This window comes from Corvus cornix, chromosome 4, assembly GCF_000738735.6.
Source record: "Corvus cornix cornix isolate S_Up_H32 chromosome 4, ASM73873v5, whole genome shotgun sequence".
Lineage (NCBI taxonomy): Eukaryota > Metazoa > Chordata > Aves > Passeriformes > Corvidae > Corvus > Corvus cornix.
Genome location: NC_046334.1, coordinates 1,696,216 through 1,717,112, shown reverse-complemented (window position 1 = coordinate 1,717,112; position 20,897 = coordinate 1,696,216). Strand labels below are relative to the sequence as shown.

At 61.6% G+C, this 20,897-nt stretch overlaps 3 protein-coding genes and 2 long non-coding RNA genes across 5 annotated transcripts; 3 read left to right on the top strand and 2 right to left on the bottom strand.

Annotated features, from left to right (window-relative positions):
* BTC (betacellulin) lies at positions 1 to 4,254 on the top strand. Its single transcript, XM_039551430.1, has 6 exons — positions 1 to 76; positions 2,913 to 3,002; positions 3,249 to 3,366; positions 3,505 to 3,651; positions 3,950 to 4,057; positions 4,150 to 4,254. Exons 1-5 carry the CDS (start codon positions 1 to 3, stop codon positions 4,053 to 4,055), a joined length of 537 nt encoding a protein of 178 aa, XP_039407364.1. The 3' UTR covers positions 4,056 to 4,057; positions 4,150 to 4,254.
* Positions 4,255 to 7,742: 3,488 nt separating this feature from the next.
* Positions 7,743 to 12,400, bottom strand: GC (GC vitamin D binding protein). Its single transcript, XM_039551429.1, has 12 exons — positions 12,277 to 12,400; positions 11,134 to 11,203; positions 10,570 to 10,702; positions 10,273 to 10,484; positions 9,942 to 10,074; positions 9,731 to 9,825; positions 9,334 to 9,463; positions 9,033 to 9,235; positions 8,624 to 8,756; positions 8,414 to 8,511; positions 8,101 to 8,233; positions 7,743 to 8,017 (listed from the first exon to the last, which is right to left on the bottom strand). The coding sequence occupies exons 1-12, from the start codon at positions 12,383 to 12,385 to the stop codon at positions 7,964 to 7,966; spliced, it is 1,503 nt and encodes a 500-aa protein (XP_039407363.1). The 5' UTR covers positions 12,386 to 12,400; the 3' UTR covers positions 7,743 to 7,963.
* LOC120409939 lies at positions 10,638 to 12,283 on the top strand. Its single transcript, XR_005601816.1, has 3 exons — positions 10,638 to 10,728; positions 11,090 to 11,229; positions 11,331 to 12,283. It is a non-coding gene; the product is annotated as an uncharacterized LOC120409939 (long non-coding RNA).
* A 4,460-nt stretch (positions 12,401 to 16,860) lies between the features above and the next one.
* Positions 16,861 to 18,938, top strand: DCTN6 (dynactin subunit 6). The gene is made up of 7 exons (XM_039551645.1): positions 16,861 to 16,940; positions 17,082 to 17,146; positions 17,226 to 17,331; positions 17,964 to 18,052; positions 18,249 to 18,296; positions 18,400 to 18,542; positions 18,624 to 18,938. Exons 1-7 carry the CDS (start codon positions 16,918 to 16,920, stop codon positions 18,720 to 18,722), a joined length of 573 nt encoding a protein of 190 aa, XP_039407579.1. The 5' UTR covers positions 16,861 to 16,917; the 3' UTR covers positions 18,723 to 18,938.
* Positions 18,939 to 19,018: 80 nt separating this feature from the next.
* On the bottom strand, positions 19,019 to 20,861 carry LOC120409970. Its single transcript, XR_005601860.1, has 3 exons — positions 19,744 to 20,861; positions 19,466 to 19,598; positions 19,019 to 19,354 (listed from the first exon to the last, which is right to left on the bottom strand). It is a non-coding gene; the product is annotated as an uncharacterized LOC120409970 (long non-coding RNA).
* Between the last annotated feature and the right edge of the window lie 36 nt (positions 20,862 to 20,897).

Genomic DNA, 20,897 nt, shown 5'->3' with positions numbered 1-20,897 from the left:
ATGGAGGCGGCGGCGGCGGCCCCGGCCCCGGGCGGCGGCCCCGGTACCCTGCTGCTCTGCCTGGCCCTCGCCTCCGGTAAGCACGGGGGTCCCCCTGCCCTGCCACCAGCCCGGTCCCGGGATACCCAGGGGCTGGCAGGATGTTCCTCCCTGTCCCGGCCCGGCGCTCCCCGCCCCTGCACGGTGCTCCGCGTCCCTGCACGGTGTCACCTCCACTGTCCCAGCCCGATGTCCCCCTGTGCCGGCACTATCCTCTTTCTGGTCCCGGTGCTGCCCCTATCCCATCCCGCTGCTTCCCGGTCCCAGGCTGATGATCCTGCACCTGCCTCCCGGTCCCATCCCGGTGCTCCCCCTTGCCTGTCCTGGTGCTCCCCCATCCCGTCCTGCTGCTCCCCTGGTCCCATTCTGCTGAACCCTTGTATCCCTCCTGTTACGCCCCATCCTGGTGCTGGCCCTGTGCCATCCCAGTGTTGACCCTGGTGTTTCTCCAGTCCCATCCCAGTGCCTCCCTGTGCCCCCCCGGACATGCCAGCCCTTCCCCTATGCCCAGCCTGGTTTTTATCCAGTCCTGTCCCTGGGCTCCCCCGTGTGTCCGCAGTTCCCATCCTGGAACTCCCCACCATTCCAGTCCAGTGCTCCCCTTGCCTCTGAATCCCTGAATCTCTTGGGGCCAGCATGGGGGCCAGGCTGCCCTGGCTGGATCCTGGAGCAGGACTGGGATGCTTTTACCACCTGTTGATGGGACACTGCTCGTGGGTGCCTGAGTACCCACAGCCATCCTTGGCAGCGCCGGGAATGGGGGATGCTGGGGGCAGGGGGGCCAGTACCTATTCAGCAAGTGTGTGAGCATTCCCATGTTAGTTCCTAAGTTTTTGGGAGGCAGGAAGCTGCAGACAGGTGTCTGCTCATGGCTGCCAGGAAATAACCACAGATAGGGCTGGAAACTGACACCCTCCCTGGCAGAGAGTGCCAGCACTGGGATTTTGGGGGAGCTTTTCTCTCCGCAGGGAGCAGTTTGGGTTTGGCCCTTTGGCAGGGCCGGTGACAGCACTTGGCAAAACCTGCCAAACCTGTGCTGGCAGGAGGAAAACAAGGGTAGCAGACCTGTTTTGGGGCTGGTATGTCCCATCAGACCACGTCAATGTCCTGGGTGGTTGCTCTCTTGAAGTTTGGGCTTTCCTGGGAAAGCACGGGGGTGTTAACAGCAAAATAACCCAGTGTTTGGGATACTTCCCTGGGTTATCTCTGGCTGCTCAGGAAAGCTTGCAGTCCTAGATAGTGGAGCCAGTCTCCCCGTGCATCAAAGAGCTGAGGGTGTTTGCACCTGCGGCTTCTGGGTGCTGCGATCCGGCTGCGGGGGGGGCACAGCCTCTCTCCCTCTGGAGCTGGCGCTGCCACCAGGGCGGTCCTGCCAAGGGGCTGCCAGCCCGGAGGATGCCAGAACTCCGCATCTGGTTGCAATAAGGGTGGGGAGCTCAGCGTGGTGGGGATATTTCCATGCCGAGCTGTGAACTCGGTCACCGGGAGTGAAGTCAGCCTCCCTCCCTGCCCCGCCGCGTGCCCACGCCGCCCACAGCTGGATCCCGGGGGGCAGCCGCCCCATGGCTCATCCCTGGCTCCCGCCAGGCAGCTCCCACCCTGAGGCTGGGCCGGGCGGGGCGGTGGGCTCCTTTTCCTCCCCGCCGTGCTCTCTTGGAGCTCTGTTAGCCAAAGCACGTCATTAGCGCGATGGTGGCTATATATAGCCAGGAGGGACGTGTGTACTGGGAATGTCCCTGCTGTGGGATGGGGGGGACGCCGGAGGCTTGGCTGGGCAGCTCCCACTGCTGTTTCCAAGGTGCCGAAGGGCCAGATGAGGAAACAGGTAGCCCGAGACGAGGCTGCCGGGATCTGGCCGCGCGAACTCTCCCCTCTCTGGGAAGCCTCAAAGTGCACTCACCCCTCTCTGGGAAGCCTCAAAGTGCACTCACCTCGGGTGGCAACACCCCCGCCTCGGCGAGACACCTCCGCGGGAGCCACCCAGCACCCCGCCCCGTCAAGCAGGACCTGTCCCCAGCTCCCTGGGTGCCACCACGGCGGGTGAATCCCTGGGGAGGGCCGGGCGGGGAGCGGGGCCGTGCTGAGTCAGTGCTGGTATGCCAGCGATCCAGTTACCGCCGCTGTGACGTGCCGGGCTCCGCCGCCTCTCGGTTTCACCCCGCGGCCACGGAGAGCGTGGTGGCCCCTTTCCTGGCCCAAGGAGACCTTAGAGCACCTTGCAGTGCCTAAAGGGGCTCCAAGAGAGCTGCAGAGGGACTTGTCACAAGGGCACGGAATGACAGGACAAAGGGGAACGGCTTTATACTGACAAAGGGCAGGTTTAGATTAGATATTGGGAAGGAATTCTTCCCTGTGAGGGTGGAGAGGCCCTGGCACAGATTGCCCGGAGAAGCTGTTGCTGCCCCATCCCTGGAAGTGTCCAAGGCCAAATTGGACAGGGTTTGGAGCAACCTGGTGTGGTCCTTCTAGTGGAAGGTGTCCCTGCCCATGGCAGCAGGGTTGGAACAAGACGGACTTTACAGTCCCTTCCAGCCCAAACCAATCAGTGATTCCATGATCCCGGATCTCTCTGGGGATCCCTCCCTGCATCCTCCCTGGGCAGAGGAGCAGCTGGCTGGGCTGTGTGGTCCAAAATCCACCACGCTGGCTCCCAGACCTCCGTGCCCAGACCTCCGGGGGCGTTGGTGGGTGGAGGCAGCAGGCGGGGACCGGTTTTCCCTTCTCCTGACCCTGGGGAAAAGCTGATGCTGCCAGGCAAGGGGGGCCGTGGGCGCAGCTGCAGAGCCCGCTGCCGGTCCCCTCCCTGTCGCTGTGGCGGGGCGGTGGTGGCGGTGCCGGGGCTTCCCCTCCGAGCTGCCTCCGCTGTGTTCCAGGCTTGGCATTCTTCGTGGGAGCCGACACCAACGTCACCGCCGGCCACGGCACGGAGGGGCTCACCTGCGGCAGCGCCAAGGGATGCACAGGTAAGGGGTGGGGCGTGAGGGTGCTCGGGAGAGCCGGAGGCGGCGGAAGGGAGCGGGAGAGCCGGTTTTGTCTAGCGTAGCCGTGTGGCATCCCTGGGCTGGGAAGCCAAGGACACCCGTGCTGGCAGCTGTTTGCAGCCGGCCAGGCTCGGAGCTGCTGCGCGGATGGAGCAGCTCCGGGATGCTGCTGCCTTCGGGCAGAGCTATCACCCCTCCGGGGGAATTCTTCGTCCTTGTCACCCCCAGGGAACGGGACGCAGCTGCGGCGGCAGGGCCACTTCTCCCGGTGCCCGGAGGAGTACCAGCACTACTGCGTCAAAGGGAGGTGCCGCTTCCTCGTGGCCGAGCAGGCACCGGGTTGTGTGTAAGTCACCCCCGGTGGGGAGGCGGCGGCACGGGGTGGGATGCTGTGCCCGTCCTCTCCGGGAGAGCAGGATGAGGGGGACACGGAACCATGGCAGCTTTTGGGACCCCCCTCTGCCTCCCCTGTGCTGCGGGGCAGGTGCGAGCGAGGCTACACCGGTGCTCGCTGCGAGAGGGTGGATCTGTTCTACCTGCGAGGGGACCAGGGCCAGATCGTCATCATCTCCCTGATCGCCGCCATCGTCACCCTCATCATCCTCGTCGTCGGCATCTGCCTCTGCAGTCAGTACGTGGGGGAACGGGGCGGGAAGGGGAGCGGGAAGGGAAGGGAAGGGAAGGACAAATCCTGCCCAGCTCCACTGGCTCCAGGCAGGTTCAGTTTGGGCTGCCCCAGGCTGGTGGGGCATGGTTCTGCAGGTGCTGGGAGGTGCCTGGGACATCCCTTTGGGGCTGGAAACCAGGTGTGATCCCATATGGATCTTCTACAGGGTAAAAGCCGAGGGAGAGGGAGGAGCATCACTGCCACGTCTCATTCTGCCTCTTTTTTGTTTGTTTGTTTTTTATTATTTTTCCACCCTGTCAAGCCACTGTCGGAGGCAGCGTAGGAAGAGAAAGGCAGAAGAGATGGAGACATTAAACAAGGATTCACCTTCCAGAAGCGAAGACGTGCGGGAAACGGGCATCGCGTGAAGGTGCAGGGGACAGGGGGGGCGACCGGGCCGGTGTGACCGGATCCTCACACTGGGGTGGATGCTGAGGCCCATGGGCTCCGCTCTCTCCGCAGGAGCTCTCGGTACCTGCGGGCGGGTCCCGGACGGCAGCACCGGCTGGCTCCATGGGCGAGGGCTAAAACGTGCAGCGGCTTGAATAAAGGGGTGACGGAAAGGTGTCCGCGTGTCGCCAGTGTCCTTGGGGCGCGGGTGGCGGTACCGGCGGGGCTGGGCGCGGGGCGGCCCGGCTGCGATACCCGCGCTGCCCACGCGAGGGCGCCACCACCGCGGCGCCTCCCGCTCCCGGCTCCCGCTCCCGGACCCGCTCCCGGCTCCAGAGGCTCTGCCGGGCTCGGGGTCCCGTTCCGGGCGGCATAAGGGCTGTGCTGGAGCTGCTCCCACTGCCACCGCCGCGTCTCCCCGCAGGCACCGAGCCGAGCTCAGCGCTCCGGGCGCTCTCCCGGTTCCCCGGGGCTCCTCCGGAGCGGCTCCCATCCCGGCGGGAGAGAGCGGGGGCGTCTCGGTGGTCCGGGGCGGGACAGGGTGAGGGAAACCGGGCAAAACTGGTGGAAAACAGGTTGAGAAGCGGGGCAAAACTGGGCGAAGCGGAGCCGTTCGCTCCCGTCTCCCCGCGCTGTGAGCTCCGGTGCCCGGGAGGCGCTGCCCGGAGCGGCGGTCCGGACCCTGCCCAGGGAGCCACAGGTGATGTTTTGTTTCCCTCCCTCGGCGCGGGACCCGCTGGGGGTTCCCGTGACTCTGACAGTGGGTTTTGGCACTGACCCTCTGGGAGGGAGCAGCAGCAGCATCCCGGGATGAGGACGGGTGTCCCTGCTATCTCCTACCCTGTACTCCGGGAGATGGGGACCTGGTGGAGCCGGGGGTCCCCCGCAGCTCCCAATTCCCGCCACGGGACCGGCTCCCTCTCGAACCGCGGCCTGGTGAGCGGCCACGGGGGCTCTGCATGCCGCGTCTCCCACCCGCTACGGGGGACACTGGGAGCAGGTGGGGCTGGAGTCTCCCGGGGGAGCCGATGGCCCCTCCTGCCACCGGGCTCCGTTCTCCCGGCACGGGCACCGGCTGGTTTCCTCTGCCCAGGTCTCTGCCAGAGCACGACAGACCCCTCCAGCCTGGCACGGGCTTTGCCAGGGATAGGATGAGCTCGAACTGGTGAGTGTGGGAGCAGCTACTGGGGAAACTGGTTTGCACTGAGGTCCAGCCCTCTGCTCCTGCCCGGTGTCATGTTTGACTGGCCACGGATGCCTGGGAGCTGGAGCTGGCAGCATCAGGTGCTGCAGTGGGGGCTCGGGGGTAGCTCTGGGGCTGTGTAAAGCCCTGCTGTGACTGAAAACCTCCTTTTTCAGCTCAAACCGTGCCATGGTGAGAGCAGAGGCAACGCCAGGGATCTGCATCGGTTCCTGCAGCCCCGTTGGTGAGACAGTGATTCCAGCTGGATGCGGGGGACAATGACCCCCCCGGTGGTGCCAGTCCCTTGGGAGGTGTTGGTGCCCAGGCACCGCCCTGTGGCTGTGGAAGGCTCATCCCAGCGCCCAGGCAAGGAGCATGGCCCTGAGGCACCAAGGGACATTTTTTTGGGCACCTACTTCACCAGGGTCCAGGATGGGGGAATGGATTATGGATTCCATGCAGCTGCTGGAAGCCCTGGTGTGAGCTGAGTGGCACTGGCAGCACCTGTGAGCTGATCCCCCCATATAAATGGCTGTTTAGCTGCAGGCTTTGCTGGGCCTGCCTGTGGGGAGTTAAGCCAAGAGAAAAATGCTTGCTGCTCCTTTTGGGAACGTGTTGTACACAGTCTGGGAGACAAATAAAATTTAAAGGAGGTATGAGCCTTTTTTCTGTCTGTTTTTTGGGTGGTTGAAGTGGATGGCTGGGATGCTGCTGGCCCAAAAGGCCTGGGAAAGCCAGGCACTGGGAAATCAAGCAGCTCTGCAGGTCTCAGAGGTGGATAAAACTAATACTTTCAACAATTTTTAAAATGCTTTTATGGAGCACTGGCCAGGTCAGTGTCGGAGCCGTTTTATTCAGTGTGGGTTTTCAGTACCTCGAGTAATTCCCATCGGGCTTTTCCCAATGCAGCCCTACATTCCCTGGTTGTAATGAGGTGATGGTTCCCTGGAATTCCTGCATCACTGTTGAATTCCTGCTGTAACCTGATGAGTGCCTGGGGAGCAGACAGACCGGATAGGATGTGTTGTGCTGAGCAACAAGGATGGGGATTTGAAAAAAAAAAAAACCCAAACAACTAAGTCCGGAACTTTGCTGCTTCCTCTACATTTTTGGGAATGGCTTAGAGAGCTGGTGGGCTGAAAAGACAGGAGGTGAATCCACCTCGTGTCTATCACAGTGCTGAGGGCAGGAAGAAGGAGAGCTGGAAAATAAAATTAAAAAAAAAAATCCCTGGTACAACAGAGAGTGGAAAAGCCAAGCGGTTTATGCCCATGCTGGCAAAGGGCTGGATGGAATCCCTGGGGAGGAGATGCTGGCTGGCATCAGGCAGGAGCAGCCTGAACTTTCCCAGGAATCTGCTGGTTTTAGTAAGAGAATTGTGATTTGTGTTGTTTTGAGCAGCAGTTGAGTATTTTTGGGTGGCTTTTCCCCCCATAAGCAGTGATGGTGTCACACAGCAGAGATGTCCTTGGCTGGCTTAATGGCATTTCTCCAGTTTTCCTTGGAATCCCAGAAGGTCGCAGTAATTGTTAGCCCTTACCCTGCACATCCAGAATTTGAAGGATGCAAGGGTGAGTACAGGAGTGAGATGTGGGTCACTCACCCCAACAGAACAAGGTGAAACCCAACTTATTAATTGGAAAGAATTAGAAATTAATATTTTGGAAAATAAATGCCAAAGGCAGGCTGTAACATGAGGGTGGTGGGTGGATCCAGTGGCTGGGCATCAGTGGTTTGCTGCTCCATTGCAGCAGGTCCAGTCCCAGCTCAGTGGGATCCTTGGGGGGAAAAAACCCCCAAAACCAAGTTGTCTTTTCTGTCTAGTTCGGTACCCCAAAATAAGAGGGGCTCTGGCAGGAGATGGACAGGGGCCCTGCCAGCCAAATCCATCTTGTTTCTCACACTACAGGGAAACTCAGGAGTGATCCAGGGGCTGCCAACGCTGCCCTGGATCACTGTGGAGTCCTGTCTCGAACGGGAAGTTCTTGGGTTTGGCTCTGTTTTATCGCTCTGGCTCATCTCTGCGCACTCAGGTGTCCTTATTTGCTTCCCTTGGTGTATTTGTTGTACACAAAGCTGCCACATTTGGGCTCGGGGGATTCTCCTGTTGTTTTCTGGACTGGGTTTGCCATCCTCCTGCCTCCCAACCCGGGGCTGCTTCGTCCGTAGCACCCCCAAAATCCTGCCCGTGCTGGGGAGGGCTCGCCTGGGCAGGTGGGGAGGCTGCAGGGGGGGCTGGGGGTGCCCAGGGCCCCCTCTCAGGTGAGGGGCTGTTGCCTCCAGGTACCTGAATACCCCAGTCCCCACAGACCGCTGTCTTTGAGGGTATTTGAGGAGGCTTTTCACTGGTTTTGCTCAGTTTTTTCGAGCTTTATCTCCCAGGATCAGGGCTGGGACCTCTTCCTGCCTGTGGAGGCGCAGCTGTGCCCCTTTCCCACCCTCCCCACCGCCCCGAGGGTGCAGAAAGCCGTTCCAGCAGCAGTGAGGGGACTGTTCTTGTCTTTATTTTGGCTGCAGGAGTACAAGGGCGGCAGGGAGCTGTGGGCTCGGTGACACCTTCCATCTGCCGGACGGCCTCCAGCCCCGCTCCCTCGTGCTCCCTTCCGATGTCCCCCGCTCCTGTGTGTGCGCAGAGCTCAGCCTCGTGGTCCCCTCCATCCGTGCACGCCTGGAGAAGCGATCCCTGCTGCCGGCACCAGCCCCCTATCCCAGCAGGCAGGACTCCTGCTTGCACACTTCTCCCAGCCCCGAGCTCACCTGGAAAAGGAGGGAAGAGCCGAGGGGCAGCCCCGGTGTGGGGTCTGGCCCCGCAGCAGCGCAGGGAGCGGAGGGGGCCGTACCTTGGAAGCGCAGAGGAGCAGGGGAGAGTCCGGGATGCAGCAGGTGGAGGCGAAGGACACTCGCTGCTCCAAGAGCCGCTCCAGCTGCGGCGGGCTGGCCTCGGGCTCCGTCTGCGTCAGGCTCTCCCGCAGCCTGCGGCGTGGGGAGCGGGGTTACAGCGGGAACCGTGCCGTTCCAGACCCACGCGGCTTTTGGGGAGGGGGGACGCACGCGTGGGTGGCTCCGTTTTGCATCCTCAACATTTTGGACAGATTTTGATTGCATCCACTGATCCAGGCGGGTTTTTTTTGTGGGGGGAAGGCAAAAGCTTACCTCTTCTTGAACTCAAGGAAAGGCAGCTTGTTGTACTGCCCGCAGAGCTGGCTGGCCTTTTCCACCAAGGGCGGCAGCTCTGCTTCCATCTGCTTGCGCTGGGGGAACAGTGTGGGTGTCACCAGGCTGGGAAAAGCCTCTGCAGGGATTTGGGAAACACGGGGATGAGGGGCAACAGGATGAGCCCCCAGAGCCCCCTCCACCACTCACCTTGCTGTCCAAACAAGCAGAGGGGTCTTTGGTGGAGCAGCATTCCCCCTGGACTTTCCCCAAGGAGTCGTAGAGCTTGGCAAGAACAGCATCAGGGAGGCTGGGATGCCTCCGTGCCAGCTCAAACAGGGACCTGGAGTGGGAAAACGAAGGGTCTTGTGAGGTTTTATTATGGGTGCTGCTCAGAACGGGATGGGGGCTGCTTTTGGCATCTTTGTGCAGTCCCTGGGGCTGCCTGGTGGTACAAATTCACCTGAGGGAATTGAGGATGCTCCCCTGCTTATCCCCATAATAACCAAAGCACGTAACAGGGTCAGGAACTGCTTGGACTTGATGATCTTAGGGGTCTTTTCCAACCTAAATAGTTCTATTCCATGACTGCACCCTGGCTGGCACGGGTACCACTCACCTGGTGGCATGGAGAGCCCCCTCCTTGCCACACAGCTCCTTGTTGGTTGGCTCTGATGCCTCTGGCAGCTTGGGAGCTGGCGCTGGGGGCAAGGCCAGGATGCAGAAATGGTTTTCCATCAGGTTTTTCCCCTTGCAGCAGTCGGCAAAGCGCCCGTCCTGGGCCGATAGCGCGGCACAGACTTTGGCCGTGTGCTCCAACAGCTACAGAGAGGAAGCAGGGGATGTGCAGGTCCCCTCACCTCCCTGAGCTCCTGCTGGGACTCAGGAGCTGGTTTGGGCTGGGCTCCAGGCTCCCCTACCTTCTTCTGCATGCAGTCCTCGGCCACCGAGTCACAGCACTGGGAAGACACCTCAGCAGCGTCTTCTGCCAGGGGGAGAAGGTCCTCGAAGGAAGCAGTGGGAATCTTCTGAGCCAGTGAGGCCAGGTAGCTGGGGAGCACAGGGTGTGTGGGGGCTCAGGGGACTCGGGTCCCCCTTCCCAGGAAACAGCTCTGAGCAGGAGTGAGGGAGGAAGGGATGGGGAGCACAGGGCTTGCTCTGCGCCTGTGCTGTGCATGGAGCATCTCCAGGGATTGACACCAGAACTAAAGCTTATATTTCTGAATGCTGCCTGCCAACAGGATCTGCAGCAGGAGCGAGGAACCCCCTCCCAGCCCAGCCCCTGTTCCAGGACGGAAAGGCCATTGTCCCCTGTACCTGAAGCTGACTTTGTCCTTCCCATACACCGAGAAGCGGGAGCAAATCCGGTTTGACGTCAGGGTGAGTAGGGAGAGGGTTTTCCTCTCCAGTTTCTGCCACAAAAAGAGAATGGAAATGTCCTCCTCTTCCCAGGGCCATTAGCACAGTGCTCGCCCGGCTCCCTGGGTAGTGAGGATGGGGGCAAGCCTCACACTCCAAAGGGTCTCACCTCCTTCAGGAAGCAGGCAGTGGGTGCAGGGGAGATGCAGCAGGTGGAGACCATGGAGAGGAAGGTCCTGGTGGAGCCCAGGAGCACAGGCAGGGGAGCCTGGCTGTAGCTGCTGGAGTACTCGTACAGAAACCTGCGGCAGAGGTGGGATAAGGAGACCAACCACCTTGGGATCAGGGGATTGGGAGCAGAAGTGGGGTTTGGAGGTGTGTTAGGGTTGTCCAGGGATGGGAGCCCTCTCCAGGTGCCACCTCAAGCTGTCAGCTCATGGCACTGGCCGGTGCCAGCGCCCACCTGGGCTCAGTGGGATGCTATCCCCACCCTGGCTCACCTATCCGCAAATTCCCTGGGATCCTGCCGGAAGGCCTGGCAGAGCTCCTTGTCGGAGGGCTGGAGGTACTGGGGCAGCGGCTGAGGCGGGTGCCGCAGGGCAGCCAGGCACAGCTTCCGCTCCAGCCCCTCATGGGCACAGCACGCGGCCGTGCCGGGATGCGCCGGGAAGGGCGAGTCCGCACTGCAGGATTTGACCGATAGGGCCGTGGACTGCGGGAGGGAGAGGACATTATGGCCACCCCGTCCCATCCCAGCTCCGGTTTGGGGTCCATTACCCGTTTTTGGTCAGCCTCACCCCGGCATCGTAGCAGGAGGGGTCAGCCCCGTCGGCACAGCAGGTCTCGGCCAGGGAGACGATTTCCCGGACGAGGTGGCCGATCTCCTCGAAGGTGCCATTGGAATATTTCCGGCTGTTGGCGATGATGGTCCTGGGAGCGAGGACAGGGAGAGCCAGGTGAGCCTTTCTCTTCAATCAAAAATCATGTTACAGCACTGCTCTGCCCAAATGGGGTTTAACACTGCTGGCTGTGGTGCTGCAAGAAATAACAGCATATTCCTTGGAAAACAGCCAGGAAAGAATTGGAACAGCTTCCAGACTGGGGGCTGCCACTTACAGGGGATTATGTGTCAGCTCTGCTAGAATTCCTAATTATTAAAACTTAATCTGTTTTGAGGAATTCAACAAAGAATTAAACTTTTCTCCTGCGAAGAGCAATCAGAGTCGAGGGGTTGAATTGCATCTCCCCTTTTGGGTGACTTGAATCCATCTTCCCTTTTCCAAGATCTCTATTTACTGTTTTTTGTTCTTGGCTCAGGTGCCAAGCATCCTGGGAGGGCACCAGCAGCAGGAGGTACCTACAGGGTTCGGAAGTTCTCCTTCCCCAGCATCCTGTACTCCTGGCAGACTTTCTCCCGGACATAAGCTCTCCCTGAAAGTGCAGGAGAAGGAGGAATTGTGAGTAGGGAACAAGGAATGCTCTGCCACCACGGAACACAATGCTTTATTCACTGGAGGTTTGCTCTTCTTTTCACTCCATTACTTCTTTTTCCAAGTAGGATTTGGCGGTCCCTGGGGAGACGTTGGCACAGCCGGTATGCGAGAAGCATCCCTGGTATCCAGGCTGCTGTTCCAGCTCTGCAGCCAGGGAAAGGGGCAGGGAGAAAACCCGCTCTGGAGCTGGGAGAGCTACAGGTAAATCACATGGTAGTTTTTGAGTATGGAATATGTGGGCTTGGTTTTTCTGGCAGGCCTGGGAGCTCTGGGGCTGGGTCCACGGAGCAGCCAGCATGAAGACATTCTCAGCAATGCTCTGATCCCTAGAAAAATGCGATCGATTTGTGTTACAGACTCTGTGGGGCCAGACTTTGGCACCAGCAGGGTAAACACTGATATCGGTGTTTCTTGGGATTACAGTGTGGGGCAGGGTGACCTCCACAAAATCCAGGGGTTTGGGCCAGGCCACTGAGGGTGACATCACTCTGGTGGGAAGGGGGAGTTGCCAAAAAGGGGAAGCCATGGGAGAGGCAGGTCTCTTTCCTGGCAGGAACGTCGGCTGTCGGTCCCAGCTTGTGGCATTTCTGTTCACTTCCAGAAAGCGGTGTGGGAGAGAGGTAAATTTTAGGTGTTTTTTGGCAGGTGGGTGATTCCCTGTGGAGCTGGAAAGGCAGCAAAGGGCGGCAGAGCATCGTTTCCATCAAGGGGGGAGCTTACAGAGGAATGGTGTTTATCGGGGGGGCAGGAAATGCCGTTTTCCTTCAGAAGGAGAAGGAGCCGATCCCTGAAGCTCTGTCCTCTCCCCCTCCCACCTCCTCCAGCATCACCCCCAAGGGGCATCCTGCATACCGAACCATCCTCCCACCCCTCCCTTTCCTCTCTGGTCCTGCCCAGCGGTTTGGCTGCAGGCTGGGGAGAGGGGAGGCCACCGGAAACCACTGGAACTGAGGCCCCAGCCCCATGCCCCTCATCCCAGGGGCCAGCAAAGCTCCAGGATCACGGCCTTACCTCGGTGTGCCGCCTGCGCGGTGGCCAAGAGGAGCAGCAGGGCCAGAGCTGCCCTCATGTTGGAGCTGGCTCCCCTCCTCCTGCTGGGATGCAGCACCGGGAATCCCATCCCGGTGTTTATATGGGGGCAGTGTCAGCAGCTGGGAGAATGATTAATCCCAGAGGGCAAGCATCCTTGGCCTGCCTCCTGGGGCCTGGGTGCCGGCGCTGCCGAAATCCAACCAGTTTAAATCATTAACTTGGGAAAACAGGGATGGGAGGCCATGAAACCTCAGGATCTGTGAAGGATGCTGGGAGCAACGTGAGTGACAAGAGGAGAAAACACATTCAGTGCACCCTGTGAGTGCAAAGCTCTGTGTACTCGGGACAATATCTGATCCTGAGGAAGGAGCCACACTTTTTTTTGGATGCCAGCACACCAAACCTGCTGGTGCTGCTGGGAAATGCTGGCTGTTATCCCGAGAAGCTCCAGCTGTCCACATCAGGTTTCAGTCCTGCCACTGCTAGGTTGGGGTCTCTGGCCTTGCAACCCGAGCCCACATTTCTGCTGGGAGTGTTGTAGAGCTCTGTGGGGTCTCCCTACACTGCAGCTTTCCCTTTGTCCCTAGAAAAATGAAAGTTCAACATGTTATCATCTGTAGGGTCCAAAGACAAATCTGGGAAGAGGAGAAGGTCCAGCTGAAGTGATCTTCACTGGTCCTGCCTGGGGAATAGAGGAGAGGGAAGCAAATATGGAGGGGATGGAGATCCAACTGCTGCAGTGAGACCCCTGGCCCCCAAATCTGCTCAGCTTCCCCATGCACCGTGCACTTCCCTTGAGAGCAGATGTTCCCTCTCAGAGGGATGAAGACAGAGGTGGTTTTTATGGAAGAACTCAACTTTTTCTCCCAGTGGTCTGCACTGACAGTGAGCTGCAGCTTGGAACCAGATCCTGCCGATGCAGGAGATTAACAATGCCCTGTTCTCGATGTTTTATGTATGAAAGGTGAAAATAAATAATTAGGAACTAATGGAATGGGCTCTGCTCCTGGAAAAACTCTTCTGGATGAACTCTTCCTGTCCTGCTTTCATGTCGTGGCCGGGGTCGCTGGGGCTCAGCGCTCACGGCCGCTCTCGGTGCCGGTGGGAGCCCCCCGCCCTGCCCGTCCTGGCCGCGGTTCCGCCTCTGCACCGGGGAACCTCCGCTGCTCTCCAAAGCCCGGCTCCACACCGGCCGGAGCCGGAGCGGCACGGCCGAACTCGGCCCCAGCGCCCGCCCCAGAGCGGCTCCTCCCGCCCGCGGGATCCGGGTCCCGATACCAATCCCGGTCCCGATCCCGCCTCGCCCGCCCGGGACCCCCGGCGGACGCCGGCAGCGCCCGGCCCCGCACCCCCGGCCCCAGTCGCGGCAGCGCCCCGGGCTCGGCGCGGTCCCGGCCGGGAGCAGCCCCCGGGCGGGGCTCGCACAGCGCCGAGCGAGGGTCCCGAACGCCGGCCCCGGGACGGACACGGCCCCGGGACGGACACGGCCCCGGGACGGCGGGGCGGGGCCACGGGGCGGGGCGGGGCGGGGCCACGGGGCGGGGCCACAGAGCGCGGGGCGGGGCCGGCGCAGGTGTTCGCTGTTCCGGGCACAGGTGTGAGGGGCCCCAGGGCGGCTGCGCGGGGCGGGGCCGAGGGCATTTAAACCCCGGAAGCCGCTGCAGCCGCCATTTTCTCCCCAGCGCTCGGCCGTGAGGTGCGGTGGTCTCGGCCTTCCACCTCTGCTTCTCTCTGCCCCTTCTTTCTTTCCCGCCCTTCCTCCTCCCCTCAATCCCCCCTTCTCTCTACTCGCCCCCAATGCCCCCTTCCTCTTCCCCCACCTGGCCTCCCCCTGCGCCCCCTTCTTGCCCTGCTACGCACCCCAACCATCCCCACCTCTCCTTCCTGCCCCGTTCTTCCCTGTTATCCAACCCGACACACCCTCTGTTCCCCCTCTACCCCTCCAGACTCCCCCTACTCCCTCTTTTTCCCCTCGTCCTTCCACCCTCCCAGCCCATCCCGACCCTGCCTCCCCTTACCCTCCCCTCCTGCCCCCTTCTACCGTCCCTGTTCCCCTCATCCCCCCTTATTATCTTGCCTCTCCCTCTTTATCCCCTTATTTCTCCCTTGTCCTCTCCCTGTTCCCCTTTATTCTCCTTCTCTCTCCCTTATCCCTTTCTCTCTTCCTCCGCAGCCGCGGGGTTCGGGGCGCCGGATAATAAAGCCCAGAGGGCCGGAGCCCGGCGCCCCTCGAGCCCCCACACGGGGCCGGGCCCGCTGTGCGGGTCCCCCCATGCAGTTCACACACACCGCCCGACACCGCCGGGGCTCCGGCTGTCCCCACATCACACTGGGGGCTCCCGGGGGGGTCGGGGGGTTTAGGATGGGCCCCTCCTCAGGAGGGGGTCCGGGGGGATTAGGATGGGCCCTCCTCCTTAGGAGGGGGTCCGGGTGGGGGGTTTAGGATGGGCCCCCTCCTCAGGAGGGGGTCCGGGGGGGTTTAGGATGGGCCCCCTCCTTAGGCGGGGGTCCGGGGGGTGGGTGGGGAGGGTTGGGGGGGAGGGAGGGGAGGGAGGGCCCCCTCCGGAGGGGGGGGTCCTGGGGAGGGGGTTGGGGCGGGCCCCCTCCGGAGGAGGGGGTCCGGGGTGGGAGGGGTCGAGGGGGGTCCTCCCCCTCCTGGCCCCTCCCACCCCGGACCCTCTCCTCCGGACGGGGTCCATCCCGACCCCCTCCCTGGGACCCCCTCCTCCGGACAGGGGCCCGCGGGGGGGAGGGGGGGGGGGGGGGGGGAAACAGGAGAAGGGGCGGCTGCAGAGAACATTTTATATTTACGGTGCAGAGTGACGTGACCCCCTCTGCTACCCACCCCACCCGCCCCTCCCTCCCCCCGCGGGCCCCTGTCCGGAGGAGGGGGTCCCAGGGAGGGGGTCGGGACGGACCCCGTCCGGAGGAGAGGGTCCGGGGTGGGAGGGGCCAGGAGGGGGTGGACCCCCCTCGACCCCTCCCACCCCGGACCCCCTCCTCCGGAGGGGGCCCGCCCCAACCCCCTCCCCAGGACCCCCCCCTCCGGAGGGGGCCCTCCCTCCCCTCCCTCCCCCCAACCCTCCCCACCCACCCCCCGGACCCCCTCCTAAGGAGGGGGCCCATCCTAAACCCCCCCGGACCCCCTCCTGAGGAGGGGGCCCATCCTAAACCCCCCCGGACCCCCTCCTGAGGAGGGGGCCCATCCTAAACCCCCCGACCCCCCCGGGAGCCCCAGTGTGATGTGGGGACAGCCGGAGCCCCGGCGGTGTCGGGCGGTGTGTGTGAACCGCATGGGGGGACCCGCACAGCGGGCCCGGCCCCGTGTGGGGGCTCAAGCGAGGGGCGCCGGGCTCCGGCCCTCTGGGCTTTATTATCCGGCGCCCCGAACCCCGCGGCTGCGGGGGAAGAGAGAAAGGGATAAGGGAGAGAGAGGGAGGATAAGGGGGACAGCGAGGGTAGAGGGGGGCACAGGAGAGCATGAGGGAGGTTAAGGGGAGGCGGCGTCGAGATGGGCAGGGAGGATGAGAAGAATAGAGGCAGGGGTCAGGGTTTGTAAGGGAGTGAAGGGGTATAGAGGGAGGCCGGGTGTGGGGGAGGAAGGTGTAGGTATGAGACGTAGAGGGGGAGTAGAGGGGGGCTCGGATGGGGTAACAGCGAAAACAGGGGGAAGGAATGGAGGAAAGAAGGAAGGAAGGAGTGGGGGGTCGAGGTGCACAGCGGGGCAGAGAGAGGGAATGGGGAACTTGGGAGGAGGGGGACAGGGGTAAGGGGTAGGAGGGGGAGGAAACAGGGATAGAGGGGAACCTCACCTGGGCCCCACCGAAGGAGCCCAGACCCGCCACCGCTACCCCCACCCCGTCCTGAAGGCGCAAATGGCGGCGGCGGCCCCTTCCGGGGTTTAAATGCCCTCGGTCCCGCCCCGCGCAGCCGCCCTGGAGCCCCGCACACCTGGGCCGGCCCCGCCCCGCCCCGCACACCTGAGCCCGCTCCGCTCACCCGGGCCGGCCCCGCCCCGCGCTCCGTGGCCCTGCCCCCCGGGGCCGGTACCCCTCACCTGGCTGGGCTCTGTCCCGAGCCCCAAAACTCAGGATTTGGGCTCAGTGAGCAAAGCCTTAAACTGCCTGGATGAGCCTCCTTTCGCCCTCCGCAAACAGGACTGGAGGCTGTTTCGCAGCCCTAAGACTGCCCAGGTGGGGCTGGTTCCAAGGGCCAACAACGCAGCACTTTGAAGCACCCCCCCCAAAAAAAAACCACCCCCACAGGACTTTGTCTCCATTTCTGAGGGAAAAAAAAGCCTGATTTATTTATTTCAGGACCCTAAAACAGGCCAAATGAGCCTGGTGCCCACAAACATGGGACTTGGTGTCTGTTTCTCAAGCACGAACACGCAGGACCCTCTCTGAGCCCCCAAACACGGGCCTCGGTCTCTGTTTCCAGGTGCCCGGCTCAGCCTCATCCCTTTCCGAGCCCCTTTCCTCAGCTGGGGCGGGCGGTGCCAGCCCAGCACCTGCCGGGGCTCCCGGAGGAGCGGCGGGGGCCGGGCAGTGGCGCCGCCGGGGCCGGGACCGCCCGCGCAGCCCGGAGCTCCGCCCCGCGCAGGCGTCGCTGGCCGCCGCCATGGCGGAGAAGGCGCAGAAGAGGTGAGTCCCGCTCCCCCCCTCGATCCCTCCCGGTTTCCCTTCGATCCCTCCCACAACCAGCCCGGGACGCGGCGTCCCCTCCCCGCATCTCCGCCCGGTCCCTGGGCGGATCCCCCGTGACCGCCCCGTCGCTCCCCGCAGCGTGAAGATCGCGCCGGGCGCCGTGGTGTGCGTGGAGAGCGAGATCCGCGGGGACGTGACCATCGGTAAGGGCCCTGTCCCCGACCCCGGCCCTGTCCCCCCCGCCGGGTGCGGGCGCGGGGTGACGCCGGGCTGTCCCCGCAGGGCCCAGGACTGTGATCCATCCCAAGGCCCGCATCATCGCCGAGGCGGGGCCCATCATCATCGGAGAAGGGAACCTGATCGAGGAGCAGGCACTCATCATCAACGGGTCCGTGCGACACCCGGGGGGGGGCTTAAAACCCCGGGGAGGTAGAGTTTATTAAAAAAAAAAATCACCCAATGTCGTGGTTTTGTGTATATGTGTGGCACTATGGCTTGGGGAGAAGCTATAGAATCACAGAATTATCAAATGTTAAGTGTTTGAAGGGACCTTAAAGATCATCTCATACCACCCCCCCTGCCACAGGCAGGGACACCTTCTACTAGACGAGGTTGCTCCAAACCCCGTCCAACCTGGCCTTGAACACTTCCAGGATTGAGGCAGCCACTATTGCCCTGGGCAACATATTCCCTGTCACAGAAGAGATTTTCTTACATATATCTAACCTAAATTTCCCCTTTTTAAGTCTGTGCCCATTACTCCTTGGTCTGTCACTCCAGTTTCCTGACAAAGAGTCCTTCTCCAGCTTCCCTGTAGGCCCCCTTCATCAGCAACTGGATGGTTGCTAAGTCCCCCCTCCGAATCTTTCTCAAGCTGACAGAGTAGAGGAATCCTAATCCTAAGTAGTCTCAAAATTCCCACAGTCCAGCTGAATTGGGTGGGATATCTGTGGCTTCAGAGCTGCCACACAGGACACTGGCATCTTGATCTCAGACATGGAAATCTGTTCTTCCTTGCAGGTATCCAGAAAATATAACCCCGGAGAGCGAAAATGTGGAGCCCAAGCCCATGGTCATCGGCACCAACAATGTTTTTGAGGTCGGGTGCTGTATCCTTGCTGTGCAGTGACAAACCACCAGACACACCGTGCTTCTGGATCCCTCCAGGGGGAAGCATCTGTGGGCTCTGTCGGGGTTCAAATAGCACAGGGTGGGCTGGGTGGTGGTTCGAAAATGGCATCAGGGGTTTTCACCTGTTGAAAAAAAGCAAAGCATTTTACAGCTGTACTTAACCCAGACCTGTAGATTCCCAGGCGATGAAGGTGGGAGACAACAACGTCATTGAATCCAAAGGTAATTCTCAGCTTATCGCCTTCGGCCCTGCTGAGATTTTGCTCCTGTAAACGCCGTGGGGATGACTCTCACAGGGATTCCCCTCTCTCCCTCTCCCTGGCAGCGTTTGTTGGCAGGAATGTGATCCTGACGAGCGGCTGCATCATCGGGGCCTGCTGCAACGTGAACACCTACGAGGTGATCCCAGAGAACACCGTCATCTACGGGGCCGACTGCCTGCGGCGCGTGCAGACCGAGCGGCCACAGGTGCGTGTGTGACACGGGGACACGCTGTCACCTCCCGCCCCCCTGAGCCTGTTCCCTCACCTTGCCTGCCTCCCTTTCCAGCCCCAGACACTGCAGCTGGATTTCCTCATGAAGATCCTGCCCAACTACCACCACCTGAAGAAGACCATGAAAGCCCCGTCCACGCCTGTCAAGAGTTGAGCATCCACCTGCTGCTTCCAGTGCCGGGTGTTTGGTCCTGGGAAGCGCTACACACTCCGGGAAGTCCCTCATTCCATCAAACCATTTCTTGCTTGTTTGTGTCATTTATTTATCTTCACCGGGAATCTCGGACCTGCTTTGAGTCTCTTGTCTCTCACGCATTAACTCTATTGTTCGTGCTGTTTTGGGAATAAAATATCCCCCGTTCTGCCGTCCGAGGGAACCGCAGCCCTTTGACTGTGCGGGGTGCGGTGCCTGGCTCACCCCCCGGTGCCACCTCCCCGCGCCTCCCCCGTCGCGCCGGCAGAGGGCGATGTGACCCCGCGCTCCGCGGGAGTCCCGGCCCGCATCCCGGATCCACGCGGACCCCTGGGCCGGGAAAGGCTCCACGGACCCGGTGCCACCCTCTGCCCCTTCCCCCGAAGGCTGCTCCTGCTCGGATTCCCTCCCAGAGGACCCAGAGCAGAGCTGAACCTTCTCCACTCGTTCCACTGGAGCCTCGGGACTCGCCATGCTTCCCAGCCATCCCCCCAGAGTCCCTAGCTGTTCACAACTTCCCCTTCTATCCCTGGATGACACAGTCCAGCGTCGTGTCCCAGCACAGATGGACATCGATGCTGCAGCAGAAATTCCTGTAGGAAAGAGAGATGGGGGAGAGCATCAGCAACCACCACAGAGGAAGCCCAGGACATGGGGCTTTGGGTTGGGACCAGGGGTTTCAAGGCAAGGAAGCGGCGCAATACCCGCTGGAGCCAACTGGATTTTCACTCCAAGTCCAGTTTCATGGCTACCAAGATTCCAAACCTCCCTTTTTTCCGGTTTGTGATTCCAAACTGGGTTTCGGCGCTGATGGGGAACTGCAGCTCTTCCCCAAAGCTGAGTCCAAATAAGGGTTGTGAATAGTGTGAATATTGTCTCGCCTGCTGTCCAGCCAGAGCTTTTTGTGGACACGCCCGTGGAGGGGGAGGAAACAACGGGAGATAAAACGCATCTCCACATTCTTCCTCTCCTGAAAACCTACCCCGAAAGCCAGAGGCTCCAGCAGATTTGGGTGACTAGATCAGTCCCTGTGCTCTAGATTCCCTCTGGGAGTCAGCTGCCCTTGTAGCCAGACACTTCCCGCTCCCACAAATCCAGCTGGCGCAGCTCATTTCCACCTCTTCCCGTCACGAGAGGTTCTGCCCTGTAAATCGCTGCTGCGGGGAGGCTGCAAACCTGTGGGTGGCCAGGCTGTGTCCCCTGGGCAGCCGGCAGGACACGTGGGCAGCTGCCCCCAGGTCTGTTTCGGGCGGTGAGCTGCAGAAAGGCGAGCCGTGACCTTAAGTGCCCGTTGGGAACGAGCCCTGTGCCATGGGCAGGATGTCCCGGCGTCACCTCCGGTCCCCGAGCATTGTGCGGAGGCAGCACCTGGTCTGGACACAGCTGCTGGTCTCCACTCCGAGGGTCTCCGTCACGCTGCTCCAGAGCCAAGTGCAGCCCTGCGGGACCGCAGCCCCCTCCGTGGGGCTGTGCAGGGCTGGAACGACCCGACACCGAGCACTAGAATGAGGTGTGCACGATGCCAGGCCCAGCGCAGACTCAGCAAAATCCCAGCCTAAGCATGAAGCCTAAATGCAGTCCCCGGGCCAGGCAGGGAGGGGTTGAGCCCCCAGGTGGGGCTGGTTGAGGTGATGAACCCCCACTGGTCCCTCCACTGCCCCCAGCCCTGCATCGGGTGTCCCCAGCACTGTCCCCTCCTCTGCCCCACAGCCCTGATGCATTCACGTCCCTGGGACTGTGCCCCATGTCCTCAGCCTGTGTCCTTGTCCTGTATCCTTAACCTTACGTCCTGTGTCCCCAGCCTATGTCTCATGTCTCACGTCCCAGGACTCTGTCCCATCTGCCCAGCCCTGTCCTATACCCCCAGCCTGTGTCCCATGTCCCTGAGACTGGGTCCATCTCCTTGTCCTCTGTGTCCCCAGCCTTGTATCCGGTATCCCCAACCCCATGTCCTAGACTGTGTTCTGTGTCTCCAGCATTGTCCCGTATTCCCAACTCTGTGTCCTGTGCCTTCTGTCTTGTGTCCCCAGCCTTGTGTCTTATGTTCCCGGCACTGTCCCATCTCCCTAGCTCTGTGTCCCGCGTTCCCAACCCCGCAGCCACGCGTCCCCTCGCCCACCTCCCGTATCCCCGACC